This window comes from Hordeum vulgare, chromosome 2H (assembly GCF_904849725.1).
Source record: "Hordeum vulgare subsp. vulgare chromosome 2H, MorexV3_pseudomolecules_assembly, whole genome shotgun sequence".
NCBI classification, from domain to species: domain Eukaryota; kingdom Viridiplantae; phylum Streptophyta; class Magnoliopsida; order Poales; family Poaceae; genus Hordeum; species Hordeum vulgare.
In genome coordinates this window covers 600,538,555-600,561,991 of record NC_058519.1, presented here as the reverse complement: position 1 = coordinate 600,561,991, position 23,437 = coordinate 600,538,555, and the positions used below count along the sequence as shown (strand labels likewise).

The 23,437-nt window shown below is 45.1% G+C and overlaps 1 protein-coding gene and 2 long non-coding RNA genes across 4 annotated transcripts; 1 reads left to right on the top strand and 2 right to left on the bottom strand.

Annotated features, from left to right (window-relative positions):
• Positions 1 to 5,409: 5,409 nt before the first annotated feature.
• LOC123427614 lies at positions 5,410 to 8,512 on the top strand. Its single transcript, XR_006622414.1, has 3 exons — positions 5,410 to 5,749; positions 5,839 to 6,076; positions 8,474 to 8,512. It is a non-coding gene; the product is annotated as an uncharacterized LOC123427614 (long non-coding RNA).
• A 4,080-nt stretch (positions 8,513 to 12,592) lies between these two features.
• LOC123427613 lies at positions 12,593 to 14,197 on the bottom strand. The gene is made up of 3 exons (XR_006622413.1): positions 14,047 to 14,197; positions 13,135 to 13,353; positions 12,593 to 12,680 (listed from the first exon to the last, which is right to left on the bottom strand). It is a non-coding gene; the product is annotated as an uncharacterized LOC123427613 (long non-coding RNA).
• Positions 14,198 to 21,387: 7,190 nt separating this feature from the next.
• LOC123427612 (putative F-box protein At2g16220) lies at positions 21,388 to 23,143 on the bottom strand. 2 transcript variants are annotated; one of them, XM_045111692.1, is made up of 2 exons: positions 23,029 to 23,143; positions 21,388 to 22,902 (listed from the first exon to the last, which is right to left on the bottom strand). In XM_045111692.1, the coding sequence occupies exons 1-2, from the start codon at positions 23,064 to 23,066 to the stop codon at positions 21,663 to 21,665; spliced, it is 1,278 nt and encodes a 425-aa protein (XP_044967627.1). In that variant the 5' UTR covers positions 23,067 to 23,143; the 3' UTR covers positions 21,388 to 21,662. The 2 variants fall into 2 exon arrangements, with proteins under 2 accessions (XP_044967627.1, XP_044967628.1); XM_045111693.1 differs by having other exon boundaries at positions 21,388 to 22,899.
• Positions 23,144 to 23,437: the final 294 nt, after the last annotated feature.

The window sequence follows — 23,437 nt, the reverse complement described above, 5'->3', positions numbered from 1 at the left end:
CATTGTTGCCCCAGCTGTTGACGGCGTCGAATCTAGTTGCTGCCCGTTGTCCCTGCTAGCTCCTCTCAAGTTAGATCTTGGTCGTGCTAGCCGGCTAGCCTATCATCGGTTTATGGGTGGAGTGGGTGGTGGGGATATAGAGATGTCGGTCAGGTCTGCCCTATCTCTTCCCACCCCGCTGCCTCTGAGGTGAAAATCCTAACTACAGTGGGCCACGATGGCGTCGTCATCATTGTGCCCTTCTTGAAGGTGTCACCATGAGAGCTTTGTGACAGTGGACACCATTTGGGTCCATTGGCAACTGCATATGGCATGCCCATCCCCCTTGAGAAGGCAACTTATTCGCGGGAAACCCTAGATCTGAGTCCCCTAGATCAGACAATAACGACGTCTTCGGAGTCGTTCTCCCTCCTGGGGATATTGTTTTGGAGTAGGTACTAACTAGAAGGGCCAAGATGTGGAGTGGTGTTGCATCTACCACATCGACAACGGTGGGTCTCGGTGGCATAACGCAGTGGAGTCTTGGCTTTGGATGCGGGGTGATAGGCGCGCGTAGGATGGTGTCTTTGTCTGGTTGTGTTGGCATCAACGACAATTAGGTCTCGCAAGGTTAATGCGTTGATTCCTCTTGAAGATAAGATAAAGAAAGATGGTTGTGATGTATCATAGAGTATGCGCATGCGGTGCGTGCCGAGGGTCTGCCAGACCGGTTGATGCTCTCGGCTCGTCGACGAACGGCTTCGGGTTGTAAGTGTAGCAACATAGGTCACCAGGAAGGTGGCTTCGGGTTGTCCATGTATTTATTTTGTTAGACTCAATGAATAATATAATAAAGATGGTTGTGTGTATTGTGTGATGCCGACGCCTCTGGTTATTGTCCTTTTCGAAAGAAAGAAAAATCTCCTTTCATTTGACTTCTAATTTTGAACCTACTATGTCTTTTGAACGGGAAGTTTAACCTACGTTTTTTTCATATTTGTGCTCCTTGCCATGAGGACTTTTAAACAAAACCACTCTTACATACATTTTGATCATTTTGAAACTTCATCAAGTTCCAAATATTAAAACATGATTAGAACGAAGGATTAGTACAATTTTGCAATTTTAAGTTTCATCAAGTTTTACCAAGTTTTGTAGTAATCATCTCAATTCGTAATATTAAGTTTTAATTTGACTAAAATCGATACTTAGACCCCAATAAATTCGTCATATCAAGTTTCTATCAAGTTATGACAAGTTCTATCTAGTTTTAATATTTGAAACCTGGCATTTAAAATGCATTCAAGAGTGGTCTTGATTCAAAGTGCACATCGCAAGAAACACAAATATGCACACTAAACATAAAATAAACTTTTAGTTCAAAAGATACAATAAATTAGAAAATAAAAGTCAAATGAGAAAGCATGGTGCGTTGAGCAGAATATTAGAGCATCTACAACCGGACTCCTCAAATGACCCCTCATACCTCCACGGAGGCGTCCGATCGATGACTGGACAGGAGAGAGAAAGAAAAAAGTGACCCAACCATACCCCTCATGTCATCCATATACGTTAGGGTTGTCCCCGAACTCTCATATCCATCTCAAATATGGGGAGGATATGAGGGATCGCGGACGCTCTCGGGCGCATCCATTCAGTCCGCCACATAGGAGCAACCACACCCTGAATCACCTTTTTCCTTGTTTTATTCATTTGTTTCTTTCTTTCTCTTCCTCTTCATCAATCACGCGTAAATGATCGAACATATAAGAAAGAAAATAAAGAGTGTGGTTGCGCGGACGATCAAATAAGAAACATGCCTGATCACTGATCAAACGCATTCACATACGTTTAGGAAGTCATATTTGCAATATCCGTCTATAGATTCTCTTAGAAAATATATGTGCGTGTCCCCTCTACGAATTTCTCTGCATCAAACAGTGAATGCATGTTGACCACTACATCTGGTTGCACGTTAATTAACCTATGATGCGTCTATGTTAGGGAATTAACTATCATCCCATTAAGATTCTTGTACTTTTCCCCACTTCATATCTACCAGGGGTCTACTAATTTGACTTTTCCGTCCGTCCACCGTACTACATGACAGTACTACGTTTCTGCTAGAGCTGATGAATCCAAATGAGCCACCCCTCCGGAAGTAAACAAAAGGTTCGATGTAAAGCACCTTGATGCTGATGTGTCGTCCTGCTTACACTTTTGTCATTTCGTATCTAGTGCCTACCCCGGATCTTATAATCACTAGTGCAGTTTGACTTATGGGTAGTCACGCTCACCAGGGCTATATTATGTATTTGGTCATATCGATGAATACAAATGTGATATGATCTCCTTCCTGTCATATGTTCTGTATGCAGATGTCTACGCCTCCCATTCTACTGAGATATGACTTCTCTCTTGCTATGTATTTGCAAAAAAAACTTCTAATAGTCGACCCTACTAAAATTTTCAATTATGTTCTCAACATGATTTGTTGCTTCTAACTTCTACGGGTATTGAAACAACATAGTTTTGTTTTCTTATGCCATACTCACTCGCACATAACATATTAAACCTATTAAGTCACATCGAAGGGCAGCAAACCAGTTATGCCATGTGGTGCATGCTCTTTGCCCGCGGTAAGAAAGTGTTTGATATTTTTAAGATTATTTTTAGAAGATCAAAGTAAGACTTTTTCTTTTTTTTTGAGAATTTTTTTCTTAGTCTTTCTCTTTTCTTTTTGAGATGGATATGATGTCCATGTGATGCAAAAAAAAGTTAATTTTTTATTTTGAGATGAAGATGCGGTTTTTTTAAGATGGAAAAACACTCGCACAACTTTCACTCAAGCGGCCCGTAATGACATGCCCCAACGACTAGCTCTTATGATTCAAGCCATGCATGCTTGTTGTGACAGCCCGATACCGACGCCCCAGAAGATTCCCCTTTATTCCGTTTCCGTCGTGTGTTTAATTTTATTTGTCGCATCATCATCGCATCATTCGCATCATCCGCATTGCATCAGCATCCCATTGCCGTCAGTTTTCAAAACTTACATCCGTTAGTAGTTGCCCATTCTCTCCGTTCTCGTCGTTGCCCGTTCTGAGCCCGACCACACACGCACGCGTCCGCGGCATCGTCAAATCTTGTTTTTAAAAGTATGCGTAAAACTTTCTCCGATTGGGTTGAGATTTGATGTGCGATCTTATTTTATTATAGGTAGGCCGCGTGTCAAGTTTCGTCGCAATCGGAGTCCGTCTGGTACCCGAACGGTCGACCATAGCGGCACCGTATTCGGTCTACCGTCAGACGGTTGTCGGTGTTTTTAAAATACGTTGTCGGATACCCGTTCTCCCTCTCATCTCCGCCTAGCCCCTCTGTACAGTGCACCGACCCTATGCGCAGCCCAGTCCGAAAACCTCCCGGAACCCAAACCCGGCGGTTGTGACCGTTGGATCCGGATCAACCCTGTTTTACCGCAAATCATCATCGGTTTGTCCATTGCTCTCCCGAACCTAATTATCTCTACCATCCGATCTAAAGCGAAGGGTCCTGAGCTACTTTATATATATATATATATATATATATATATATATATATATATATATATATATATATATATACTAGCAAAAGGGCCCGTGCGTTGCAACGGGACAAAGAAATGCGTGATAATTTTTTAAATCAGCAAACATTTTATAAATGAAAAACTATTTTATAAGTCACAAATCATTGTTTTTTTGAACTTTTAGAATATTTTTCCATTCATGATCATTTTTAGAATTGACAAAATTTTGCACAATTTCATTATAAAAAGTACTTCATGAACTTTTAACCCGCACCTGGACCACACCGCACGAGGGAAAACGCCACGGCCGCAAAAGCTCGCAAAGCAGAGCCCTCCTCGTCGTCACCCGTCACTGCCTTTCCCCTTTGTTCCGCTCACGCGCGCGCTCCCCCACCACTCTGACTCCGCCACCCGCGGCCACCGTCGCACCGCTCTCCTCCTCCACCCTACCGTTGCCTCGCCACAACGCCACCCCGGTCGCACGCACGTGTCCCCGCCTCATCTCCCACCTCACCTACTCTCCCCCGGTCGGCCTCCGCTCAGCTCACCTCACCTCACTCGCCCCCGCACTCCATCCCATGTAAATGTCTCCCAATCCCCACGCCACCTCCAATGCCGCCCGCAATGGCCACGCGCACCACGCTCACCCCTCCTCCGCCGCTCCTCCTGATCACCACCCTCCTCCTCCTCCTCGCTGACGTCGCCGCGGTGCGGTTCGACTATGCGACCCTCACCCTCGCCACGCTCGAGCTGCTCGGCGACGCGCACCTCAACAACAACACCATCCGGCTCACGCGGGACCTGCCGGTGCCCACCTCGTCGTTGGGCCACGCGCTCTACGCGGCCCCCGTGCGCCTCCTCGCGGGCTTCTCCACCAGCTTCGCCTTCACCGTCACCACGCTCAACCGGGGCTCCGTCGGCGGCGGGCTGGCCTTCGTCATCGCCCCCGATGCCGCCTCCGTCGGCGACGCCGGGGCGTTCATCGGGCTCGACCCCGCCGCCGACGTCGCCGTCGAGTTCGACACGCTCATGGACCTCCAGTTCGGGGACGTCAACGGGAACCACGTCGGCGTCAATCTCGGCAGCATGGTCTCCGCCGCCGCTGCCGATCTGGGCTTGGCCGGGGTCGAGCTTACGAGCGGGCGGACCGTGTACGCCTGGATCGAGTACTCGACGGGGAAGGCCATGGATGTCTTCGTGTCCTACTTGGCCAAGCGGCCCGCGGCGCCGGTTTTGTCCACGCCCGTTGATCTAGCGGGCTATGTCAAGGAGCAGGCTTTCGTCGGGTTCTTCGCGTCCATGCAGGGGAGCACGGAGATCCACGCCATCAAGTGGTGGAGCTTCTCGACCCCGTCGCCGCCTTCCCCGGCGTCGTCCAAGCCGCCGCCAGTAGCGCCCGTTTCGGCTGCTCCCCCTCCGGCGAGCCCCCTCAACCCGAAGCTTCCATCCGCTCCGCAGCTCCCGGGCATCACACCGCCGGCGACACCAGCGACGGTTTCGGCACCGCCGACCAACTCAGTTACTGCCGCGAGCGCCCCGACCAATTCGGTTGTTCGGAAGAATGCCAAGACACCAACCGGCTGCACATGGGGCCGTGGCGGAGGAGGCGCCGGGCGGGGGTGCAGATCCACCCCATCCCTGGACCGGTGGAGGACAAGGGCTGTTTTGAAAAACAAAACGTTTTTTTTCACTTAAGAAAGGATTGCGGGTTGATTAACTGAAAACGAAGGGACTTTTTTGTAAAAATGACATGACGGACGACCAGAAACCCTATTTGCTTTATTATTAGGGAGAGATAGATCAACCGTGCCAACCCTAAAATTTAGGGACAAATTCCTCTGTCCCATCCGCCGCCGCCGCACACCACTTGGTCTCCTCCTCTCTCAATTTCCCCACCGAGCCAATCCCCTCCATCTCGCATCAGCTAGCCGTCGCGCCCCTGCTGGATCTTGTGCACGAGGATTTGCCCGAGCCCTCTCCCCTCGATCCATGGCTCCTATGCCGCGAGGCGCTCGCAGCAATCAAAGGGGAGCAATCCTCGCGTCTCCCTCCTGTTCCTATTCCTCTCTCATCTTTTTCTCTCAGCCTGAGCTCCTTTTTTTTCTGTGCCTACAGGAGCTCCACGAAGGAACCCGCCATGGTTGCGGAATCATGTGGAACGAGTAGCTCCACCGCTTGCGTTCGCGAGCAGCTCAGCTGGTCCAGGTCACCTCGCCCCCTGCCTCCTTTGTCTTCCCTGGTTCCACTGTCTTCCTCACCTCGCGGTGTCTTCCTCTTTTCTTCACGATGAGCAGAAAAACTGCCCCACCATGGTGCTCGTGAGGAGCTCGCGCCACCGCTAGGGACGTCTCTCCAGCCTCTCCTCGCCATGGCTTCGGTCAGATCTGCATCGAGGCGACGCCCGCCCCACCTTGCCCGCGCCCCTGCATCGCGGTGCTTCGCCTGCTGCTGCCTCTTGCTTCGCTGCTCTGCTTCGTCGGCTTCACGCGCGCTGGCCGCGACCACGTCGGTGGATGGCAGCAACACCACGAGGTGAGTAGTGCATCCCTTCCATTTCTCGTTCCCGCACGCCCTCTGTCGATTTGTAGCTGTAGATGTTGTTGTTCCCTGTCCGCTGGAGCTAGATTGATGTCAGCGCTCGTCATGTTTTCCATGGACAAGGGCACATCGTTTCACCAGGTCTTGTATAACAAAGCCTGATCAGAACGCCTACACACATCTAGCCTAGTGGCTAGCACCTCTCTATTCCACCGAGGCAGCCACGGATCGAATCCCTGGAGAGCATAGTTTGCCCATGGCGCTGGTACATTTCGGGCCGCACTGTTCCTTTGAGATTCAGCCCAGTATCTTTTTCCCGTTCTGCGATTTATTTAATTTTTAGGAAAAGGGCATATTTTTCAAACGCGTGTAGTTTTTAATCCTTGCGTTGGTTCGTAACAAGTTAGATATGTAATTTGACTAGAATTTTGCGTAGTTTAATATTTTCCAACTTCTCATGCATAATTAGAACTGTTTAGTGTGTTGTTTGCATCGGTTTGCGTGTCGACGTGTTGAAAACGGTTTAGGTCGTAACTATTTGTCCGTAGCTCCGTTGAAGATGTGCCATATATGTAAATGGACCAGAACGATGAGTAGAATCATGTGAACCACTTTGTTTTGCCGTTTAACAACCTAAAATTTGATTAGGACAAATCTGGACAGAATTAAGATTTAACACGTGGGGTCATATTGGAGATGCTATATGTCGTTTCTGGTCTCATTTAAAATGTCTAGCTAGGTAGATTAATTTGTGCTTCACCCTCGTGCCATGTTTAACAACATTTAATATAGCCGTGTACCTGAACGGGAGTGAACTAAATAATTGAACGTGGAGTTTCGTCGATATGCAACTCGTTGCATATCGAGCTTCACTTAATGTGTAGTGTTTGATTGTTGTGATTGTCATGCCTCGCATTAGACCGTTTATGCGTCATATGTTTCTTGCATCGTGTGTAGAATATTTGTGTTGATGTTTGTTTACGGTTTGCTCCGTCTCGATAGAGTTACGCAAGCGTGTCGGAATGTGAGGACCCGTTCGACTACATCGGTTCGACTGCTTTACGGAGTCATTCTTCTTCCAAGCGGGATCTCATGCAAGATGACCATTTCCCCAGATATCATTACTATCATTGACATGCTAGTTTTACCGTTTCTACCGTTTACGTCTCGTTGCCTACCACATGTTATATATGAGCCTCTCAACAATGCCATGAAAACCTTCAACCTGTTCAACCTAGCAAACCACTGATTGGCTATGTTACCGCTTGCTTAACCATGTTGTTAGCGTTGCTAGTTGCAGGTGTAGTTGGATCCTTGTCTTGTCACCATATTATTGCTATTTAATTTTAAAGCACCTATCTACTTGGTAAAAGGTGGAAGGCTCGGCCTTTCTAGCCTGGTGTTTTGTTCCACCTTTGCCCCCTTAGTTTCGGCTATCGGTGTTATGTTCCATATTTGAGCGCTCCTAACACGATCGGGGTTGTTATGGGGACCCCCTTGATAATTCGTTTTAGATTAAAGCTGGTCTCGCAAGGCCCAACATTGATACTACATTTGCCCAACATAATAATTTGGTTAATACTGAAAGCATAGGGTGTCATGAAACCGAGGAGTAATTTTACATAATACAGTGGGGCCAGTGTTGATGGTGCTGGTCCAAAACAGAGCACTGTGCGGGGCCAACCCAGGGAAACTTAGGTGATTTCTATCAGGCCTCCGTACGCGTAGCTTATCCGTCGTGTCCTGAGAACGAGATACGCGGCTCCTATCGGGATCGTCGACACGTCGGCGGCCTTGCTGGATTAGTTTTACCTTTGACGAGATATCTTGTGCATCGGGATTCCGGTGATGCTTTGGGTAATCTCAGAGTTAAGGTTTTCCACTATGGAATCCAACAAGATCGCAAGTGTCGTGATCGAGGATTTCTATGCGGCTTGTGGTAATTTGTGATGGACTAGTTGGGACACCACTCCAGGGTTAAATCTTTTTGGAAAGGCGTGCCCGCGTTTATGTGGCAACGTAGAAAATTTGTTTAACGCTGGTTCTAGATAACTTGAAGTTAACTTAACTAAAACTTGCCAACTGTGTGCGTAACCGTGACTGTCTCTTTCGTGAGTTCCTTCTCCGATCGAGGACACGGTGGGGTTATGTCTGACGTAGGTAGGTGATCAGGATCATTCATTTGATCAACCGTAGTTCACATCCGCTATGCGTAGATCTTCCCCCTCTTTATTTCTTGTGCTCGTAAGTTAGCCACCATATATATATGCTTAGCCGCTGCTGCAACCTCACCATTTAACCTTACCTCACCCATTAAGCTTTGCTAGTCTTGATACCTTTGGAAATGAGATTGCTGAGTCCCCTGTGGCTCATAGATTACTACAACACCAGTTGCAGGTACAGGTAAAGGTTACTTGACGCGAGCGCATTGATTGTTCATTTGGAGTTGCTTCTTCTTCTTCTTCAACGATTTAGGATGGGTTTCAGGCTGGATGCCTGGGATAGCAAGGATGGACGTCGTTCTTCTTTTCTCGTTTGTTTTCGTCCGTAGTCGGACCCTGCTTTTCTTCATGATGATAATGTATTGTACTGTTGTGATTCTGATGTAGCTTGTGGCGAGTGTAAGCCAATTATATATATATATATATATCTTCTTTTCAGTACATGTACTTGTAACGATATCCATTCTTGCAACACGACGAGATGCGCTTCTATCCCTGACGAGGACTTCGTGCCAAATTGAGGATAGGGTCGCATCTTGGTCTGACAAGTTGGTATCAGAGAAGTACCGACCTAGGAGGCCCCTTGATTGATCGAACTTGGCCGAGTCGAGTCTAGTGAAAAAACTATTTGAGTCTAGTTATATATCGGAGAGTAGGATTCTTTTTTCTCCTCCTCTATGCTCTAGTGAGGAATCTTAACGTAATATTTTAATTCTACTCCTCTTCTCATTCAAAAAAAAATTTAGGATCACGCGGATATTCTTGGGATCTATATGATGCCGATGTGACGGAGTTCTGTCTTGGTGCCTCCTGTCTGACTTGATTTCTTCCGGGGAGTTGAGCTCCAGGGGATTCTTGAGCACATCGTTATCGTTTAGATTTCATAGTATCTCAGAACGAAGGATGTTCGTAATTGCTTCAATACTAGTAGTGGTGAGATAACCCCGATGTCCCCAGTACTGGTGCAGATTGTTCGGGAGTACTGCCATACTTTGTATCGTTGTGATCACAAGGGTCTGTAGTAGACGAAGGTCCGAGATTATGGTTGTGTGTTGACGGATGTGATACAGGTGACGGGTTAGTATAGGAGTTGTGTGATTATTACTCCTTGTATCCGTGTACCAGATTGCATGACCAGAAATTTCGGGAATTCTTAGGTGGGAATTCAAGTAGTATCTTATAGGACAATCTTCCAACAAATACATGATGTTAGGTTGGGGTTCGACATCAAGTGAATTCGTTTGTTGACGGTCGACTTACAGCGGTTCTCGTTGTGTCTTAAAGAGTCCTTGTAGCTTGCTACGACTCGGGGACGCTTCGTATGTCGGGTGCACTGCCTTGCACTTGATGGCTACTGTAAGGTTCGAGCCCGTGCAATCGTGTCCACGAAAATATCAAACGGAAATCTTTCTCATGAGTTTGTTCTGGCTTGTTTCATAAGCCTCACCCTTTGTTTTTTGTTGGAATTTGGTAATTCAAGTTGCTTCGATGTCAAGTGGTGATTTTAGATCTTTTCTAAGTAGTGATCTCATATTCATATGAGAGTGCTAATCCTTTTGCTTAATCAATGTCTTATCAATTCTGTCAACCAGAGTTATCATATCAATTTTTTATCCAACCGGTGTGCTTCTCTTCAACTGAATTCAATCCTCTCTAATTTTTGCAGATCTTTCTCTCAATTCTTTCCGGAGTTCATCTCATCTATCCCTAGTTGTCTTTGTTTTTCCCCGTCCTCCCACCCTTTTCTTCAGTGATTCAATTTTCATCCAAGAGTTTTCTTTTTGTGCTTCCGCTATCTTTTCTTCTGTGTCCTATCCGGTGATTCATTGTGAAGATTCTCAGGAGATTCGTGTTCATCTTTATTCAGTCTTCGTGTTCATCTTTTTCGATAAAGAAATTTTATAAAATTTCACGACGGCGGTGAATGTGCGAAAGAAAAACTTATATAATTGTGCATAGCTGATTCACAAAAGAAATATATATATATATAGTGATTTGAAAATTACCTTGATCAAAACTATGTTTGGTGCTACTTATGTGGAGAACCATGATGACTTGTTTGTCTTCTTATGTTCTAATAATTGTATGGCCCTGCGCAATTACGCAGCTAGTTTTTTTATATAATTTATATTTATATTATTCTTCTTATTTGGCCCTATCATCAACTAATATTTGGGTTAACTTAATGATATGATAGTACTATGATCTAAATGTCGAATATACATACAAAGTATAGTACAAAGTATATGATTGTGTACTGTTTCACACAAAAGTCTTTCTATTTTAGTGCATTGTTTTGTAGCCAACGGCATTTCTAAGTCAATACATAAGGTAAATGGTGCGTCTGCATGAAAACCACTAGAGGTTGGGGCGCGCCTCCTGGGCCAACCTGTGCGTACAAGTCTAGCTTGTGTATCTATGAACTTGGTTATTCGATCTAGAGAAGCACATCCAGCATAGATAAGCTACAAATGTTAAAGAAAAAAAGTGCACTTAAGAGAAACTGCTCATTATAGTGTGCATTCATAGCATAGCAAGCAGACAAGGTAGGAGATCTATGTTAACATGTAGACCATGGTCTTATAGAACGGATGCGAGAGCACATACATCGATTGAAATCGAAGGTTAAGATGCTCCAAAAGTCCATCAAAGAGAAGCATAGTTCGTCCGATCATTATAACGCGAGGAAATGAAGTCTTAGAGATAAGCTAAATATGCTAGATGGATGATATTCATAAGCAATGGAAGGGGCTGACGGCATTGCATCAGAAGACGGTGGATGGTGAGAGAAAGGTAGCGCCGGTCCGCATGGTTGAAGTGGAAAGCAGATGTCACCTTCACAGATGTTGGCGTGATGGCGAAACCACAAACAGTTCGTCGTGATGGTCACCCTCTTGTCGGTTCAAACATGAATCGGGCATCGCAACTCACAGTGTCGTATGCATTCTTAAGTGGTAGGGTGTCATCGTTTTCCTGAATGTACTCCTACAGCTTGTCCTTTGTGCACTCCACCTCAAAGTGTTGTCAAGAGAAAGAAAAGTAGTTGGCTCATGACTCGACTGCTTGTCAAACATTAAGCTTGTACTAATAGGAAGATATAAGAACTACCAATATTTGGTCAGTGAGAACAAATGCAATAAAAACTATTATGCAAAATATAATTGAATTGATGTCATTTAGTATAATATGGCATTGAGTATAAGAGAGTATCATAGTGAGAAAGATTGCCGATGAAAGAAAATTGGCCTTAGAGATAAACAGAGCAAATCAAAGTTGTATTTGCCACATACATAATGGGTACGGTAATAAAGCATCAATAGTGATGTTGAAATAATAAAGTGAAAAGCCCAGTCACATAGTGGTACTTAAGCAGCATGTTTTCTGTGAGGAAAAACAATAAAAAGTGGAACTCCCGAGTACAGAGTTATGAGTTTCTACATCATGAAGTTACTAAGAATTTGTTTTATGAATAGCAGGCTGCATGTTTGAGGATACCATGTGTTGGCCTGGTTTGGAAAATGTCTTGTTAATGGTGCATACGTAGTAGCCGATCTTTGGCTTCTTGCGCCAAAACATTGCGAAGAGCTTATCCACATGATGTTCATAGAGTTTCACTTCATTGCCCCAGAAGCAATGGTCCTCCAGCTCGCTGAAGTACTTGACAGTACCAGGCATGCCTGCATTTGTTTCGTGTTTTACGTCAGGCGCACCGCCAAGAGAAGCCATGTATTGTTTTTGAAAGGACTATCTGCACTTACAACGAATGGTGTAGTTGAGGGCTCATGTTCGAGGTGTTGTGCCTATATGTATGAAATGCGAATAATTAGAAGTAAGCTAGAATGGAAATAAATAAAGGAGACAAAAGTAAAGTTTCTAATTTAGGTGTTGCTATACCTATATGAGCAAGTTAAATGCAACACAGGGGGTCCAGGTGTACTCAGTAGACAGTGAAAAAAAGAGGCACATTTGATTCATAATTATGAATTGGTGATCAATACTTCTCAGAATAAAATGATTAAATCAGGATGTAAGTACGACAATATGGTTGTTAGAGATACAACGACAGTAAACATATATGGTGTTAAGGAAACACTTGCCAAAGGCTCCATAAAAACATGCCCTTTCACTGTCTTGCTGCTCCAGGGATCTCTCACCATCCCCTTTCATTGTCTTGCTGCATGAAAAATCAAAAGAAAGAGGGAACAATATAAGAAGAAATGCAGAGACCACCAGTACAATAGCATCATCAAGCAGGGAGGAGTACATGGTGCTGGCACGAAGGAGGCGAGTCGTTGGGTTCGGGCGGATCGGGGATGCCTTTAGATCCCTTGTGGCAGGAAGGAGGCGAGTCGTTGGGGTCAGGCGGATCGAGGATACTTGAAATAGCAACAAACAAATGGATTTCATTCAGAATAAAGATATGCCTAATCAGTGAATCTGCACCTAATCAAAATAAGCAACAGACGGGATGTGAGACGGCGCAAAGAGGGATAGGATGGGACAACATATAAATTCAGAGAGAGTAAGGATATCAAAGTATGTGAGTAAACAATACATGAAACATCATTGAAGTAAGCAAATCCATACCGATCAAAGTAGTATTAGAAGTCTGAAGAATTAATACAAAAAAGGGAAAAGGAGCCACCTCCAAATGTATTTTAGCATAACATGTAATGTACAAAGAACCAGCAGATAATAAGAGCATAGATAACTACAACGAATCAATCTAGAGAAGAAAAGTGCACTGTCAGCTAAAAATTGGTTGAACACATAACATTTGGGAAATAGACAGGGCTGAAATAGAGAATTTCCCCTAAAGCTGAAGAATACCTAGTCAACAAAGCACCATATATGTGGTTCCATGATTGGTATTGGTCCATAGTACTGAATTTTACAATGATCAACAACCTCTGAACATTCTACATTAGACTCCCAAGCTTTCTTTTTTTGCAAAAGCATCCTCAATTAATGCAACATTTTCTTAAGAATGGAGTCCAACTACAAAAAATGTTCAAAGAACGACGATGGTTCCTTAAATTGATTTTGATCCTGCAAGAGACATACAAAAATAGCTTTTAAAATGAAAAGTTCATGATAAGTACAGATAAAAATGCAAGAGGAACAAAAGGAGCAGGTCAATGTAGCCAAGTCTCAAAGCCCTCTTTATAAACTTTACGGGAGAAATTGCACATACTACGAGGAAAGCACTCTTGTAGTTGGACATATGGTCTCAAGAAAACATTGCTGAATTTATTTAGCAATTATATCCAAGCAGTAAGAGATAACTTCAATTTGGTTGTTCTGTAATCACACACTCAAATACCTCAAAGAACGTCTGTTCATGGTACGCCAAATGTCCTAAGAGAATGAGAAACATCATCAAGCGTCAACTACTTTGCTAAGAGTATGCAAAATTTCTCCAATGAGGCCCCAAACAACAGAGTACAATATAATAATTTGATCATCTGCTTACCAATCTGACGAATGATTGTTGCTGAACCATATATAACAAACAATAAAAATAGGAGAAAGAAGTGTTAGAACTCCATCTGTCAGCTACTATTTTACATATTCTTATAGTGTGAACCTGCATATTCTAATTAGGTGAGGACTGTCAAGCCATTTGCATCGGTTTACCATTTCAGCTATCATCAATCTATGCAGATCATCCAGCTAGACAAAAGTTGCATCAGAATGCACAAGTATGATGAGGAGGATTGAACAAAACTTCAGTCACTGTACCTGCACCTTGGCATGGATTTGATACCCCTATCGCTTCTGGTTCCCCATAGCCTCAATATTCACTGTAGTGCGCATCAACTTCTCTTGGGCTCCTCTTGGCGCCTCCTCCAGCTCCGACAGACCTTCACTTCCACGCGCGCTGCATCTAATGCCGAAACTGCTAAGCTGCGAGTCTGCACGTGTCGCGCGTGCGGCCTGGTCTATGACGCAGGCGACGTCGATAGCCCGGGCGAAGGCGGTGCCGACGCGAACATGGACCTCGAGTCCTCCATCCCTGGTGAGTGGCGGGGCCACCCTATTTCCCACCTTCTCCTTCGCGCCCCAAGAGCGCTGCCCCGACGGGACAAGATCTCGCGGCGGACCTCCAGTCCTCCATCCCCGGTGAGCGGCGGGGCCAACCAATTTCCCACATCCTCCTTTGTGCCCCAAGCGCGTTGCCCCAACGGGACAGGAGCTTGCGGCGTCGCCCGCCTTCTCGCTCTTATCGTCGCCTTGCCGACGGAGTCGTGGGGAGGAGCACTGCTTCACCTTGCTACGAGGGAGATCCCACTGTGCACATCATCCGTTGTGGACACAGGGAGGAGCGGTGCCCCAACGATCATGCTCGGAGTACCACGACGAGGATGCCGCAATGCCATCGAGACCTTGTGGGATGGTCGCCAGCGCTCAGGTCCATGGCGCCCCTGCCAGCCACCTCCATGGATCCGGATTTGTGATTCAGGAATAAATGGGTAGCAGAAGACTGTGAGAGAAAAGGAGAAGAGGAGGTGGCATGTTGGTGGAGGTGATTACTAATGAGATGTGAGGGGAGGCGTAGAGACAGAGTGCGTTGGCGTGCGATGCAGATTTGCCTTTGTAGGGAAGGAAACGAAGTTGCGAAGAAATTTAATGGACACATTGCTGCGTTTCTTTCATTCTCTTGCTATAAAATCACATCAACAACACAGTGCCTCTTGCCTACGTGGCATAGGCGAGCGAGCGCCCTTCCTGCGTAGCTTCTTGTGTTTGATTGACAGGTTTATGAATTCCTATCTTGCACTCGAGATCACGGGGGTGTACCATTCCACCCAGAAACATATTGTATATTTTTCATATTGATAAGAAAATATTTTTCTTACAAATGTTTAACATTTTTAAGTACATGATTATCATTTTGTTTCAAATATATGTATTTGATTTATTCTTTTTCATACAAATTTTATATTTTAAACCTTTTCTTATACATGTTTAACATTTTGGGGGGGTTTCTTTGAATTTTTATTTATTTATTACAATACACATACATTTTTAGTATACATGTGAAACATTTTTTGATACATGTTTCACCTTTTTCAATATACCAATGTACTTTTTCAAATATTACATGTTTGAAAAAAAATGGAATAGATGTTTAAAAAACACAAATACATGTTAAACATGTTTTGAATGGCTGAATTGTTTTTGCAAAACTATGTCAACATTTTTTTCACCTTTTATAAACTACTATTTTCTAAACATAACGAACATGTTTTTTGAAACACAAGAATATTTCTGTAAAATATCACGTACATTTTTATGAATGGTACAAACCGTTTTTCCATTTATGCAATCATTTATTAATGTAACATGCATTTTTTGAATGGTACAAAACATATTTTTTTTAAGGTGATGACTAAACATTTTCAAATAGATGTTTAACGCTAATAAAACAAAATGCAAAAAAAATTGGAGAAAAGCACATGCACATACTATCCACTTTATTTTTAAGAAAAAAAATAGTACATACAGTTGCACACGTAGAACAACCTGTGCTCACACGACCGATCGTGCAAGCGACTAATTCATATGCATCGCAACAAGTGATGTGTAGACACCCCCGCACAGGGCGTGGAATGGAAGCTCTCTTGTGTGGCGTCATCGGCGGCCTCCCCCGATGCCAGACCTAATGTATACCATATACCTTAGGCCCCGTTTGGAATGGGTGTAAGTTTATATATTTGTATTTATTTTACATGTTTAAAATTACCGAATAACACATAATTTCTGTATGGAATGGGTGTAAGTTTTTCTCGGTTCTTCATTCATAGAGGTTTCACATCTCTATATCGTTGTTGGATAGCTCTTGTCGTCGTGAATCCAACAAGCTTGAGTTTGCTCAATTCGGAGCTCATTTGCAGAAGTTATGACAATTCTGGTATTCCTGCTTTCATTGATTCCCTTTGTCCTAGCCTGAAAAGACCCAAGCGGTAGTACCGCTACGTCTTATATGCGGTAGTACCATCCTGTTCAGCGGTAGTACTGCTCTCGGGCGGTAGTGCCGCTGGCGAGTGTCGCTGCCTCGGTGTCTTGACACTTTTCGTGTTGGACTCAGTGTTTCTGGAGCGATAGTTCTAGGCGGTAGTACCGCTTATTACTACCGCGCCAGTTCTTCCCAGGTTTTCTTGGGCTGGACTCTCAACGGATCTTGAGCGGATATAGGAAGCGGTACTACCCCTTATGGGCGGTAGTACCGCTCCGGCGGAACTGCCCCCTATGCCTTCCCTCCTATCCTTGCTTCTCATTGCCGCAGCGGTAGTACCGCTCGTACGAGAGGTACTACCGCTTATCGGCGGTAGTACCTCTCTTTGGAGCGCTAGTACTGCTTGTGTGCGGGCTGAGGGGGTAACGTTTGGATTTTCCCTTCCTATAAAAGGTGGTTCTTCTTCCCCATTGAACCCTATCCTTTGAGCTCGTGTTTACCCCCCATTGTTAACCTTCTTCGAGCTTGCTAACTCTCAATCCCTCTAATGATTTTTTTCTAGTTCTTAAGGGAATAGAGAGAGGAGATCTAGATCTACGTTTCCACCTAGCACTTTCTCCTCTATATGGGGTGTCGTGGTTATAAATCTGACAGTAGAAAGGGGGTAAGATAACGGAGCATGATCTATCAAGATGCAGATGGGTGACACGGTGGTTTTAGCGAGTTCAGGCCTCTCACAGTGGAGATAACAACCCTACGTCTCGTGCTCCGGAGAGGCTTTGTTTTATTTGTCATGGACATGAGTTACATGGTGTAGAGAGAGCCAGAGCTCCAGGGAAGGAATGAGCCCGCAGGGCAGAAGAAGAAGATGTCCCTAGCTATGTGGAGGGGGGTGGCTTATATAGAGTGCGCCACCTCCTCACCTCTTATGTTACAAGATGGGGCATTGATGCCATAATGTCAGCCCACTACAGATGTCTTGTCGACTGTTGGTATTTGCATGACCGAGTGAGTCATACGGCCGAGTGGTTGACTGTCATCCGAGTGGATGAAATGTACTTGTCTGAGTGGATCCGTACCGAGTGGATTAGATGTTGTCACGATCCAGTAGGAATTTCCCTTGTAGTCCTTAAACTAATAATGAGGTGCCCTTGGGTAGGACGTTTTGGTCAGACCTATGACCCTACCCTAGGGCTATATCCCCGTCATGGGGGGAACCCCCTTGTATCTAGATCTTGGAGTTCTTTATAAGCTCCTTGTTCTTCCTCTCGTATTCTTCCATAACTTTTGATGTTGTGAAGGGATTTGAGTGTGAGGGACTTGACCACTTCGTGTGTCCTTGCCATTGCACTAGTTACATCGTTTCGAGTTTCCCACGGTGATACGTGGAAGTGAAGTTTGAGAAGCTTATTAATCATGGGTGCTTCGTACCCTAGAGCTTGTTCTTCTTGGGTGCTTTGGCATCCTAGAAGCTTGATGATGCCTCAGAGCTCAATCATTGTGGTGTAAATCTCACGACAAGCGTTGGGGTCTCCAATTAGGTTGTGGAGATTGCCCCGAGCAATTAAGGTCATCTCGGAGTCACAATCCATTGTGGTGAAGCTTCATGGTGTTGTTGGGAGCCTCCAATTAAGTTATGGAGATTGCCTCAACCTTGTTTGTACGGGTTCGGTGACCGCCCTCAAGGGTCCCTTAGTGGAATCACGACATCTTGCATTGTGTGAGGGCATGAAGAGATTACGATGGCCCTAGTGGCTTCTTGGGGAGCATTGTGCCTCCACACCGTTCCAAACGGAGGTTAGCATCTGCAAGGGTGCGTTCCAAATGGAGGTTAGCATCTGCAAGGGTGTGAACTTCGGTATACATCATCGTCTCTGCGTGCCTCAGTTATTTCTTAATCCTTTACTTATGCACTTTACTGTGTGTTAGCCATATTGTTTCATGTTATATGTCTTGCTATCACTTAGTTGTTCGTCTTGCTTAGCATAAGTTGTTGGTGCACATAGGTGAGCCTAGTTGTTTTAGGTTTTATGCTTGACTAATTAAATGTTAGTTTTATTCCGCAATTATTCAAGCCTAAACCGTAATTATTTTAAAGTGCATATTCATCCCCCTTTAGGCGACATCCACGTCCTTTCAGTTGTGTTGTCCGAAATATATTTTTTCATTTTAATTTAATTAAAATATATTAGTTGAATAGAAATTGGAAACAACATATAGGGTAACTACACTCATAGATTTAAAAAAAACACGGGGGAGACTAAGGCTATGGCTATATGCCTCAAAATTCTTGCGAAACTCACGAGTAAACTTATTATCGTTGCTCCACCATTGCTCGTGTCAACAATGTACAACAACGATAATTCATTCACTGAAGTATCTATAAAGACATGTATACAAATAAATGTTGTTGAATCCCCGCTAATAAAAACAAATGTTGTTGAATCACCACATACGACAGAGATGGGCAATCGTGCCAATCATATCGGCGAGGAGAGGGGAGGGGGTGCCCTAATCTAGGAAGACATCCACGCTAATATCGCCAGACCAAGCAAACAACCTTGCTTGCAACGACTTGAAATAAAAGGTTGTTGAACACGACAATGTTGATGTTGAGAGGCACATCAAGCCATGTCGACGAACAACACAGGTAGCCAACCCAACATCAATGAAGAACAATAGGTTGGTATGGTAAGTATTGTCCATTATACTTTTTTAAACTTGGTAGTGGGTTATATTGTTCATAGGACATTTCCAAATGTGCAATTCCACACCCGTTGCATCCAAACAAGATTTGGCATTGTTGCCACTCATAAATTCCAAGTGCCCAATATATGAACATCCAAACACTAGATGTGGTATTGAAGCTCAATACCAATGTCTTGTGATATTTGGCACTGAAGTCAATAAAATGTCAAGGCATTGAATGTCTAAATCCAAATGGAGCATAGAACTTCTCAGCAACGCCGCACCAAGCACCACAAAGACATTGTTGGAGCCCGAGAAATTTATTCTAGATGACATTGTCATCGTCCTCGAAGCGATGCCACCGCGACACAAACCTACTAGACAATGATGAGAAAAAACAAGAGAGTTCCGAGAAAGAAAAGGAACGGATCCACCGTCAACTCACACATGGACTTGGCCCTTCTACCAGTTTCCTTAGGGCATCTACAAATGGACTTGGCAATTTTGTCCTCTCAAACTTCCACGGGGGCATCTGGTTAGTGTTCGGACATGTTCGTTTTGATTCTCTATTGTCTGTGCATCTAGTCGTGCTTCTTATTTTCTCTATTATATGCACGGTCGAATGCATGTGACTGGTGAAGATAAAGATAGGGACAAAAAGAAAGAATAAACACTATAGTCTGCTATTTAAAATGTTTGTTCATGTGTTTGAACCAAACTCCCTTAGAATATCTCCACTTGCCCCCAGGATGACCCTCACGGCACCTTTTTAGGTTTGGTATTAGGTTCGGGGACGCTTTTTGGTCGAAAAACGGCCCAGCCACGCCCTAGCGTCCCAGGACGTCAAAATAGCTCCGGCATACCCAGGTGAAACCCAGCGCGCTGGGAGGCTTTTGGAGGCGCCGGCAAAAGTTTCGACGAATCATGTTTCCTCACGTGTCTTTTTTCTTGGCCCACTTAATCATTTCCCTCACAAAATTTTGATTGGGATGGGGTGAGGCTGAGAAGATGCCCTTCTCATGCACCTCTATTTTTGCCGGATGAAGCATTTGGCCTTTCAAGACACCAATTTTTTTGATACAGTGGTGATCTTGAGGCTCCAACTGTTGGAGATGCCCTGCGTAGGGCTTCTTCTGAAGGCTACAACACGCTGTAGCGGAGATATAGCACGTTATTTAAAACCATGGTCAGAAATGAGTTCCACCGGCAGTGCCTCGACCACGTGCCCCGTCGATCGGCCGGTACAGCGTCTTCGTACCAATCGGCTTGACATCGTTGTCCATGGTCAGGCCGTGGAGAGAGCTCAGTGCACGCGCTACGACGATCAGACGATGGATGAATGCACACTGGAATGAACGGCCTTCAGAGCACATATCTGGACGAATAGAGCAACAAATTGACTGATTCCCGCTGCCCATGCGGCATCAGCAAGGTAAGTTTCCCAGATGTCATGCTTTGCTGCGACCATCTTGAAAGATCTACTGTAGTGATGATGAATACTGGTCAGGGGATGTCACTATTTCAGTTGAAGCTGGGGAAAGAAACATATAATGCCAGTAGAAAATTGGAAGAAAGGAAATGGTTTTGATAACTGATGGACTATGCATGAACCGATTCACTACGAAGTTATAGGCAAGAAACCCTTCTTGTTCAGTGTGCTTGTGAGTTTGTGTGATATGTAAAACATGTTAGGAGGTTTTCCTTTTCTCTGGGAATCGCTACTGTTATGCATGGGGATTGGGAAATCCCTACTTGTGAGGTAGTTTCAGAAGCATTTTTCCTTCGATAAAGAGTTTCACAAGAAATACTTCAGATATTAGATATGGCTAAGAAAGCCATATTACAGCAGCATAATTTAGCCACATGGAACCAATTCGTGTGCTCTGCAATGGCCAGACAAACAAGAATAGCATAACTGTTATTCTTTCAAATTGGAATATGCTTAACATGTAGGGATAACAAGCATTGCTCTGAACAAATAATCTAGCTAGCTGGAATGGCATCATTTAGGTGGATTCAGAAATCAACAGACAAATAATTCGGCCTAGGAAAGAGCCAAATGTTGGAGTAATCGCAAACGTGGGTAAAGCACTGCTAATGACTCGCAGAACAGAGGAACACATGGTAGAAATTGACATTTCTTGTTTTTCTCACCAGCAAGAAAACTTCTTAGGAAACCACTGATTAACAGGTCAGGTAGAAGTTAAACTGTAGCAGACTGAATTCATTGGCTACATGGAAAGTAGATAAGAAGAATTTTGCTCAATCGCAATGCACAGCCGGAATCCTGAGGATTAGCATCAAATAGACATTACAAAAATCTGATAAGAGGCTCTGAATACAGGAAAAGGTTTACGAACTACATTCACTAATAATATAGTAATATCAGGATTTGGGACAAATAATCCTTCAATGTCATGGACAAGAAAGCCACATTTCAGAATAATTTAGTGACATGAAACTAATTCGTATCCAGGACAATAGCTGGACAGACAACAAGAATAGTAACCATGTTCTTTCAAAATTGCAGTATGCTTAATCTCTAAGGTTACAGGGATTGCTCTGAACAGAAAATCAAGCTACAGGAGCATAAGCACCAGTAAATAAAATGACATGATTGAAGAAAATTCAGAGATCGACAGATAAATGGTTCAGCACCTACAGAACATCACATTCTTGGAGGACGCACAAGCTTGACTTGCAGGTAACACTACTGCCCATCTGCACCTGCAAATGAGTCCGAGAACAATGGAACATATGGTAAAAATATGGCCGCCTTGTCTGTCCGAAGACTACGGATCCGATGGAACTTCCGAAGCTTCATATCGTATGATGCCAAACTATCAGCGTCAAATGAATCCAAGTAAATGGTGTCGCAGTCTGGGTGAAAAGCAGCCACCCTGAACTCCCCACCAGTCATGCCCCGCAACTCATCGTAGCTCAACCTATGCTTCAAGACCCATTCTTTACTATCATAATCCTCCATGTACCAGACTGCTGATGTATCCTCATTCTTTTCCTTCTTCTTGTCGTCAGGAGCTAGCGGTGTGGCAGCATAGTGCAAGCACCCCTGTGACACTCCGATCATATCAAAACACAAACCACCTGATGGCACACGGATAGTCTTCCACATCTGCCCCTCCATGTCCACTGCTACCAGCACAGTGTCATAGTCCGTGTTCACGGGATACAGCGTGCCAATCAAGTGCAGCATACCTTGGAAGAAGACACTTGTAAGGCCGCTTAACAGGCTAACTTTCTCAACCAGGCGGCTTCCTCTGTAAGTCCAGGCTCCAGTTTGCGAAGAGTAGATGGTCACTCCAGTGATGTATTTATCCTGTTCGGTGTCCTCAAACTGAAGAACATGGAAATGGGACGAGACTGCTGGATCAAAAGCCAGACGAGCGATGACGCGGCGGCCGGCTGGCGCCGGGGGGAGTGCGGGGATGCCAAGCCATGCCCCGGTGGCCGGATTGCAAACGATGTAATGGCGTTCAAGCTGCTGATCTCCGTCCACGGAAGGGGGAGAAGGGAACTTGTGGCCGCGGCAGAGGAGGAGGCCATTGCAGGTGTCCAGCTGGTCGACGTACCAGTACTCGTCGGACGGCAAGAAAGAGAGGGACGGGTCGACCGGCTGGGCTGCGCCGCCGGGGACTTCGGCGAAGTGAAAGTGGTAGAAGCGGGGGTCCGGCGCGTGGTAGGTGCTGTAAAGGAAACCGGCGAGGGGTTGGGACAGCTTCTTGCGGTGGGCAGGATCGGCGATGAGGTCGCGCCAGGCCGAGGACACGCACTTGAAGCGGTGGACGGACCTGGCGGGGAGGCGGGAGAGGATCTCCAAGATGAGATCCTCCGTCAGGAGACTCGCCGCCGCCGCCGCTGCCTCCTCCGCCGGAGGGTAGGTCGTCCTCACCTTCTTCTTCCTCCCAGAGCACTTCTCCTCCATAGCGCTGCTTAAATAAAACAAAGGGATCAGGATAAAATCAATCAATCTGCGCACTGGATTATCGAATTGAGCGAGAATTACGAAATGATAAGGAGCTAGGTCGCGGTGTCTCCGTGCGCGTGAGGAGAAATACCTTGGTTTGAGATGGCGGCGTAGGCCGCCATCGTCCATAGGACGCCGCGGCGGCGGCGGCGGCGGCGCTTCTCGGCGGCGTAGGCGGCGATAGAGGATGGGTAACCTCACAGCATCTCTAGCAGATTCACTAAACCGCGGTCTTTGAAAGACACTATATGGTACCCAAAATAAATTTATATGAATTTATGGTCCGATTTAATTGTGAGCAGAACATATATCGTCTAAAATAAGAAAAACGCTCACCGTCAACCGACTGAAAAGTAACGCCGCGTCCGCCACCTTCTGTACGCAACACATGTTCAGATGGGCGCAACACGTGTCCACTTTTCCGATTCCTGAAACATATGAAGCACATCGTCTTCTCCACGACTCTTCTTTTTCCTCTCGCATCTCTCGTTTAGATCGGA